Source organism: Mirounga leonina, unplaced genomic scaffold (assembly GCF_011800145.1).
Source record: "Mirounga leonina isolate KUSES-001 unplaced genomic scaffold, KU_Mleo_1.0 Mir_93, whole genome shotgun sequence".
Taxonomy (NCBI): Eukaryota; Metazoa; Chordata; class Mammalia; order Carnivora; family Phocidae; genus Mirounga; species Mirounga leonina.
The window spans coordinates 43,002,405-43,011,994 of record NW_023270854.1 but is presented as its reverse complement, the minus strand read 5'-3'; the positions used below and the strand labels follow the sequence as shown (position 1 = coordinate 43,011,994).

General features: G+C 39.7%; 1 protein-coding gene across 1 annotated transcript in view; it reads right to left on the bottom strand.

Moving 5' to 3' along the window:
• Window positions 1-264: 264 nt before the first annotated feature.
• Window positions 265-9,590, bottom strand: part of CDH2 (cadherin 2) — a 209,055-nt gene continuing 199,729 nt past the window's right edge. Inside the window, exon 16 of the mRNA XM_034995826.1 lies at window positions 265-1,672. Within this exon, the coding sequence (XP_034851717.1) occupies window positions 1,466-1,672 (207 nt within the window). The 3' untranslated portion in view covers window positions 265-1,465. The remainder of the gene's footprint in view (window positions 1,673-9,590) is intronic.

Below are 9,590 nucleotides of genomic sequence, written 5' to 3'. Positions count from 1 at the left end.
CACTGAAGTTACGAACATCACTTGTAAGCCAACAGCATAGTCTCTCCCTGATGTTTTTCTTCCGTGCAGTTAAGATCCACGGTGATTCCCTCTGTCACTCACTGGACACGGCTGCCCTGCTAAGGGTTTCGATGGCGAGTGGTACAAGAACAAATACATACTTTGGTAAAACTGTTGTTCTCCACAGAACTCCTTTACTTGGGATTTTTGCGACAAATTATAGCAGCTCAAGTAGAAAAGAAAAAGTTCAAACCAGTCACCAGATCCAAAATTAGCATTTTATTCAGAACGCTGGGGTCAGAGGTGTATCATTTATATTCTGGTACACAATACAGAGGCAAAGCTGGTCAGAAGTCTCTCCAATTTAAAAGCTTGGTTTTTTTTTTTCATTTTTTTTTTTTAAAAACACACACTTAGTAATGCCTCCAGTGTCAGGCCACCCCTTTCTTTTCTTTCTTTCTTTTCTTTTTTTTTTTTTTTTTGGTACAAATTATGTAAAACATTTGTGCTAAGAACTTTTCTCCCTCCCCAAACAAAAAAGAAAATAAAAAATAAAAAAAAATTAAAAAATTAAAAATTGAGTATTCTAACTACAGCTCAACAATTGAATCAAATGTCACTTTGTTTTGTAAATACTTTATCCATAACGAAAGATATAAACATGCAAAAAACCTGAATCCATAGTCCAAATAATACATACACATGTTCTGAAGTTTCTGCACTTCTCCATAGACTATGCCCATAAAACATTATGTACACATACCATTTTTACAGTGAAGTGGAAAAAATACAGTAAATAAAAAAAGTGTACATGGATTAAGACCAAAATGTATCTAACATTCTAGTTTATGAAAAAATTCAATTTTGCTACAAATTGGTGATATGAAAACTCCCTTTATTTGCAACCAGCTGCGTAAGTTTTAAGATTTTAGTGAAAAAAGAAAACTAAAGTCTAAAACTAGAAGTAATGTACATTTTCCAATCTCATGGTCTCATCCCCCAAGATAATAAAATCGCTCCATGAGTTTTTGTTTTTTGTGTGTTTAATTCTGTGTTTTAATAAAAGCAAATGCAATGTAACAAAAGCGTATTGAAGCATATCATGGTTTAACTTACTGCTCCCACCACAAAATATTTTGTCTTTTACTTATCGTTTCAGAAATCAGTACCATTAAAGCCTTAAACATAAAACTAATTCCAATCTGAAAAAGGTACAAAAAGGCACATAAAATCCCAGTGCTTCTGTACTGTAAAATTCAAGTGTAACTGAGCTCAGTGTTTTTTCCAAACAGTATTGGATCACTGATATTCCCTCTGAGCCCAAATTGGTTTGCAGCCTATGCCAAAGCCTCCAGCAAGCACTGTGCTAGTAGACTACAAAGTTAAAGCCTAGCTTCTGAATGCTTTTTGGGAATATCAGTTGAAATTGTTTGTACTTGTCCAAAAACCAAGTTCACCCTGAAGTTCACTCATCACCTCCACCATACATGTCAGCAAGTTTCTTGAAGCGTGGCCCCCAGTCATTCAGATAGTCATAGTCCTGCTCACCGCCGCTACTTGAGGAATTAAGGGAGCTCAGGGACCCAGCAGTGGACCCACTGCCTTCATAGTCAAAGACTAAGAGGGAGTCATATGGCGGAGCTGTGGGATCATTGTCAGCAGCTTTAAGGCCCTACAATGGAAAGACAAAGAAAGAATGGAGAGAGGGTTACAATCGGCAAACGACACGCAGATCCCAGGGGTCCCATGTTTATAAGTTTCCACCCGCAGACCACAACATTTTCAACCACAGAAATTGGGGTTATCACCATGTTTGAACGTTGGACAAAAACGCACTTAGGTCTTTCCTCTGCAGGAAAGAGCCCAAGGAAGTCTAGCTCAGTGAGGCCAAGACATACAGTGGGAGGGGAGTTGATTGTGGAGAATGTGCTTGACAGGTGGCAGAAATGAGTGGCCAACTGCTTGAGGCTGAGAAGGAAGGATCTCGAAGTCTGGTAATCCATCTATATGACAGTGCACTGAGTGAGTAATTACTGCTGGAATAAGTTACATGAAATAATACAAAGGGCTAGGAAATCATGTTATACACGTGGACGCTAATCCAGAGTCAGAGTCAAAGGATTCTGACAGTGAACAGGTTGAACAGGAATTATACAAGCCAGGCAAATGCAGGGATATATAAGAGTGCCATATGGTCTTTGCCCTTTGTAATCTAGTGTAAAAGGCATTATTATAGTATAGTGTGAAATAAATGATAAATAAATAATAAAACTACAAAGTCTAGGCAAAAATCATCAGAATGCCAAAAAAAAAAAAAAAAATCCAGATTAGCACTGAGAGCTAGGAGTTCAAGGAGGAAGTGGCATATTTGACCTAAATTTGGAAGGAAAAAGAAGGATAAAGGCACCATGGGCTCATCACCGTATCTGCCCTGTTGGCACTCAATGAATATTTGTCTAAAAAAAAACCTTTAAAGCTTTGTTAAAAATGTCTTGCTTTGGAACTTGAAGAAAGAAAAATAAATGTGGAGACATAATATTTTAAGCAACAAAATGGCAGCTGCTTGACTGCCATCAAAAACAAGAGAGAAAAGTACACACTATCAGTTCTCTCATCCCAAAGTCTCTCTTACCAACCATCCTAACCATTTAATTAAACACCACTTTCCCTCATGTCTGGTTGGACTACGTATAACCAGAAAAGCCAGTGTAAAATAAAATAAAGCATGTTTTCTGCAAACTACTTCAATGTATAAAACATAAATAATTTTTAGAAAGGATTTTATTTATCATATTTATAGAATAAGCTACCAGGCAATTTTGCTAAGGCTGAAAATCACAAACTACAATTTCTCAGAAGTCATAATTCCTTTCTGTGGTAGACCGTGTTACTGTCCTCAATGATGCACTATCCTTTCCTTGTAGGTGGGTCAGATGCCCACACTACCACAAATACCTCCCTGGAGCCAGAGTTTACTTTCTAAACCCACTGTCAGGCTTGGCTATGGGCTGGCTTTGGCCAACACAACGTCAGCAGCAATGTAGAGAAGACTCTGTAAGACCTCTGTCCACCAGTCCCTTCTTGCCCCCTCTCCCAGGACAATGGACTGCCCCAGCTGGCAGTTTTCCTCCTGCCTGGATCCTGAAACACAGAAGACATGAGGACCCAGCCATTGCCAGCCCAGAGTGAACACAGGATTTGGACAAGAAGTAAACCTTTGTTATTATAAGCCAACAATACTTGGGGAGTTGTCAGCTACTGTAGTCTTAGCTGGTAAAAATCAAACAACGCACCTTCTGTGTTTATTTACTCAATTCAAGATGTAATTATTGAGTATGTATATTACCATGTATTCTGCTTAGTGGTGGGGACACAGCTATTAAGAAGCTAGACCCAACACCTGCCCTCATGGAGTTTATATTCAAATGTTAGCATGGGCCCTTTTTCCTTTTCCCTACTAACAACTGCAAACATAAGCAATAGGAGATTCTTTTAGTTCAGCGTGGGTTAACTTGGGTCCATACAAGAACCAGACCCGAAAAGATCTGAGGGGAAATCAAGAAGACAAAGAAAATCCTGGTAAGGAGAACAGGTTTCTGAAGACAAATGCAGGTTTCCTGGGCTATCAGAAAGTAGGGTGTTCATGAAGATGAAACCTTCCGAAAGCTGAAATGGCAGAACGCAAAGAAGCAATTACCATTCATTTATACAGGACATCTTTTTGAGCATTCCCAGACCCCAAAAATAATGGCTCTGAGGCTTTTCTGGTGCTTACAACACATGTTGCTAACAGATGCACACGATAAATGGAGATGAAGCAGAGGTGCTCACAGCCGCAGTTCAAAGCTATGCAGCTGGATGCTGAGGAGCTGAGGGTAGTTCTGGGGAAGGAGCCCGGCGGATCACTCCCGCGGCCTGGGGTGCGTGCTGCCTCTCTAACAGCTCCCTGCAAGACAAAGGCTGTGCGCTATTTTTCACTTACCATCTTTTTTTTTTTTTTTTTTTTAAAGCAGAACCTGTCTTTGGATTTCCTTGGTGAAACCAAGCACTGATGTAGGTCTTCCATAGCAGTAAAGTGGTGGAATGCAGACGGATGTTTGAAAAGCAGGGTGTACCTGCATTAAGTTTTCATTATGACCTTAAATGAAACTGCTTTCCAATGTGCAGAACAGAGCCAATGACCGAGGTCACCATGTTCAGGTCATCTGCTTTTATTATGATTCGAAATTTAAATAGAAATACATGCAGAGCCCTGCCCAGTCTTTATGGTGTGAGCACCAAACTGGAAATATGGAAAGGTTAAGACTAAAATTAGTTCTAAAGAGTCAGTGGCAGGGTGTTAAGTGTGTCTGGATTCAGTGGAGAGGAAGCAATGGCCTGTGTTCACTACGACTTAAGGATGAACGGGGGAAGCTGTCTGGTCTTCACTGGTGTATAAAAGGACCCGAGCCCCTTCATCGCATGTCTAAGCCCCCTAATTCAATGCTTTAAAATAAGCGTTAACACTGCTGATAACCTAGTCCCCTACTCACTATGAAGATTCTAAAATATATTCATTTCTTCTAAATTTCTTTTAGCTCCTGCCCCAGTTTTTGGATCATCCTGGTCATTTTTGAATCTGTTTCCTCCCTTCCTTCCTTTCTTCCTCCCTCCCTTCCACACTGTCTCAGGTTTTAAATAATTAAAAAAGAGCAAAAAAACCCCTGAACTTTTCAAGAACTCTTAGGCAAGCCATCTTTCTAGGCTGAAAGTTAAGTATCCTAAGTCCCCTCCACTTGGAATAGCACAGATTTTTATCTGAGAATAAAATACGACTCTTGTGGATGAGGTATTATATAAATTCTGGGTACTATTTTGGTAATTCTAAAAAGATCCTAGTCAAGTTCTGAGAGACTGAAAATGACAGGCACACAAGCAGAATGAATGTGCAGGAGAAAGCCGGTGGGCCACGTACCCATCTGGTCCTCCCTTATGGGATTCCTTTATTCTTAGGTGTGGACACTATTTCACATGAAGTGTATGTGCTGTTATCAACTCTACCAACTAGAGTTGCATGTGTTTCTCTTCTCCACCTGGTTTAACTAAATCTAGAAGAGTAGGTGTCTGTTTTGCCTTTCCTGGAAGGGCAGATCTTGAACTCTGGATAAATCTGAACTGTTTTCTGTAGTTTGAGGTGTCTCTGTAAAATGAAAAAGCCTGTGGCTCTGGCTGAATTCTTGCTGAGCTTGTATTTATAGACTTCCGATCCTATGCTTTATGGATGGAGATATGCTTTTAGAGGAGCTATAAAAACCCATATTCTTCAGTGAGGGAACACATGAGGGATATAAGAGGAAAGAGGTCTTATCAGCTCGCCACCTGCCTTAGTTCGGGCCCTCTTTATATCCTGCCTGGACCACAGCAAAAGCCTCTCTAACTGGTCTCCCGGTCGCCACTACTATTCCTTTTTCTTTCATACAAACTACTAGTGGCTCCTCTCTCAGACATTATTTGAAGTCGCTCCCCCAAGTAAAACTCTGATTGCTCTCCCATCACCTATTGCAGTGTTTCCCAGATAAGGGAGGGGTTCCGCTGGGGATGGGTAAGATGGTTTTTAATTGGTGCATGGGCACTTTAAAACAATTACCTTTATTAAAAAATGAAATTAAAAGTTCAAGTGAACAATAGATGAGGTGTGTGGACATGGAAAAAACTAGAAGGCGTTACTCAAATGCCTGATGTTTGGGTAACCTACAGGATAAAGTTAAAACTTTAGCAGAGCATTCAGTGAACTTGGGAGTGTTCATGCAACTTTTCCGTTTCAGCTATTCTCTACTCCAGCGACCACAACTAAATTTTTCACCAGATTCCCTCCAAATCTAAAAATGTCATGTTTTTGTGTACCCTGTGTTATTTGTACCTTCATTTCCTGATAGCTAAAATGGGATTTCCTTTGTTTGAAACTTCCTCACTCATAATTTCTCATTTTATTAATATCCATCCATCCATCCATCCATCCATTCATCCATCCATCCATCATTTAAAACCCATTAAAAATATCACTTCTACTGTATGGATTTTTCCTCCAATCATGACTGGGAGTCATTCTCATGGTCTCCTTTACTTTCATTGTCATGTTTTGGTTACACTAGATTGTGACACCCTTTTCTGCCAGTGATGTTGATATTCATTTCATATCCCACTGTTCACTACAGTGCCTGATACCCAGCGGGCATCCTAGAAGGTAGCTTGGTACTCCTCTCCTGGGCTTTGGTTCTCACTCACCACCTTGCTCATATTTATAGACACTCCTTTCAGAAGAAGCTAGAATTTAGGTTTAAAATACATGTGGACATAAAAGTATACTAGGTTTACATTACAGTGGAATTTTGTGACTTAACGCCAACATTACTATGTCCCTTTCTGAGAATTTCACTTTACTTAAAGCAAATTTTTTTGGAAGGAGAGGATTTTGTTTTATTTACAATTAGAGAACAGTAATCTGTACTAATAACTAATATGACACATAATAAGTAAGATTTTACTATGGGATGGGGACTATACCAAGCACTTTATGTGGATTATCTCATTCAGTTCTTACAGAAATCTTAAAAGAGGATTTTATTATTAGTCTCATTTTATATATACATATGAAAACTGGATATCCAAGAGGTTAAATCCAAGGACCCTGACTTTGTAGAGGGGAACAGAGCTATTAGGTGAGGCAGCTGCATTTGAATTCAAACAAATGCCCAACTACTCTATGTATGGGACAGAGATATTTTAAAGAGGACAAATACATTTAATAGGAGAAAAAAGGCAAAAGTTCTAAGCTTTAGGAGTTCTGTGCAAGTTATTCTAGAAGCACTTCCCGTAAGTTTTTAAATATCAATCAAAAGTTGGTCTTTTAACAGAAATAAGTCCTTGGTTTTTGTATTTCTGAGATAAAGAAATACATAGGATTAGTAAAGTTATTGGAGGTATGCTAATACCTACTGTCAGGCTGAGATTAAATTAATTTGTTTTAACTTTTCACCCTCTGAAGGTCATATTTGAAAGCCTCAAAATAGAATGAAACTTGGTAGTCGAAATTAAAAAAATGTGTGATTTGTTTTACTCTACCTACCAGACTAGAAATATATTTTTTGATATTCAAGGCAACATTCATTGATTATTTAAATAAACAAACTAGAGAATGTTCTCATGAGCTTACTTATTCCTTACATTATAAAAACACTCCAGTTATAATTGCACCATACTCTTCTTCCTTTGGAACATTCGGTACTGTGCTAAATCAAATAAGACCTGGGGATAAAGAAATCTGTTTGCATTTTACATGTATTTACAAAATATGCTTGAATTCTTTCTAGGTGTCCTCAACTGTTTTAAAACCTTACATGAATGTATTTTTTATCTGTCCAGTTACAGAAAGAGTAAGTCCATGGGTGTCTTAGATGGAAGAATCTACACGGTGTATTTGAATGTTAGCTGACTTAGGCCTTTTGACAGTTTCAACCCTCTGAATTTTCCCACAGACCTGACCATTTCATCCCTAGACCCTCATTTTAGTTTCTTCTGTGACACCTTCACCTCCGTAGACCTTCTTCCTATGTCCAAATGTAGGGCATTTCTAGTGTGAATGTTTCGTCTTCCAACTCGTCCACATTTCTCCATCTTACAATCCCATTCAGAATTATGGATTCCATAGTCATTTGGGGAAACATTTCCAAATGTGATCCTTTGGTGCATTCATGTACTCACCAAACCAGTGGGCCCCACACTGCCCCCCAGGGACATGTGCACCTCTTCCCTTGGCAGCAGAAGGGGACCCTGAGATAGGAGTTATGAAGGAAGGTTAGTCCTGGGTACAATGGAATGTCACTGGATGGTGCCTACCCCAAACTCTGTGTGCCTGACCCTCCTTGGGTTGGTAAAGACTTAATGAAAGAACTAACGTCTAGAAAAAGAGGGAAGGGCATTCTACACAGAGAGGATAGCATGGGAACAGGTACTGACTTGGAATTATGAGCTGAGCGTGGGAGGCACAAGTCAAGTCCCTGTCCCTGGGCTGTAAGATGCAGGTTTGGGGGCAGGGGGCGTTGAGATGAAACTGTAAAACCAAGGAAGGATTACAGCCAATGGAGTCTGGCAAAGGAAGGCATCAGATACCGGAATGTTTGCCTGGTACAAAGACCGTGCTTGCAGCAAAGTGGGAGTACACACAAAGAGAATCCAGGTCTAATTTATTTTCTTTCTACATATTACTAGTACAAATATGTACACACAGGAGATGTTCAATAGTTATTTGCTGAATGAATGATCCTAAACCAAGCTCAAGATCATTTCAAAATGAGCCATTTTTAGCCAGTGCAGACAATCCTCAAATTATGAACTGACTGCATTCTAGGAGTTAATTTGCAAGTCAGTCGTTTGGCACCAAGTTTTTCATAGAAGTACTGAAACATGTTCGTTATGGTCTCCAGCTACTTTTTAGGCTGAGCACTGTTCTAGGAAAAGGAAACTGCAAATGGAAATTGTGACTGTAACTCTTTCTATTGTGGCATTTGAGGGGCTGGGTAACTGAATCTTATTAACTAGATATGCTTCTCTACCTACTGAAGAAAATCCAGTCCCTGTAAAAAAAAAAATGAATGAACAAACACACAAACACAAAACATATCCTAAAACACAACTTAGAACATCCAATATCTTCATTTTCTGAATTTAGTCAGCTCCAGTAGAGTGAAGGCCCCAGACTTGGGCCCCGATGAAGCCCGATCAACTGCAAATCGGGTGGTACTCATGGCTTTAGACCCTAAACATCTGCCACAGCACTCGGGTTCCTTAAAACAACAAAACCTAAGAACGAGGCAACATACTGGATGCTGAGGTTACTCAAAGATGAACAAGAAATTGCCCCCACCCTGGACAGCAGGCACATACTCATGCAGGAGAGAGAAATATCAATGGTTACACCGCTGTGGCCAGGATTATCATGCAGTGTAGATGAAGGAAGTGTCTTGTGAACTCTTCCCAGAGGGATCAAAGAAGACCTCACATACAAGGGGGTGTTTGAGGTGAATCTGAAGGCTACGTGGGTGTTTCATTGATGGCTAAGAAGGTGAGGGCTTTGCAGAAATTACATTATAGTCAAAATTGGGATGCTTCTGAGGAATTGCAAATAGTTCAGTGGGGCTGCAGCCCTGGAAGGAAATGTCACGGGGAAGAGGGCAGGAGTTAGATTGGGACAACAGTCTTATACATGAAGCCTAGTACTTGACCTCTGTCACTGAGAAAAGAACAGTGTTATGGATGGACTGGAACCCCACAGAATACTGACGCTTTGGGGACAGGCAGGAACATTCAGTTAAGTATTTGTTGAATGACACTGAAGCTAAAATTCTTGCTTTAAGAAAGTCCAGTTCCTGCACTTCCCTTCAAAAGATTCACTCTATCTCGAAGTCCCACACCCACAGAGCTAATGAAACAATTTCTCATGACAACAAAATGCTAAATTAGAACTAAAATCATCAGGCACTCTTAAATATTCAAAAAAGATCTAGTCATAGATAATAAAATTCCTGCAAATCTCCTAACCAGTTCTCTATACA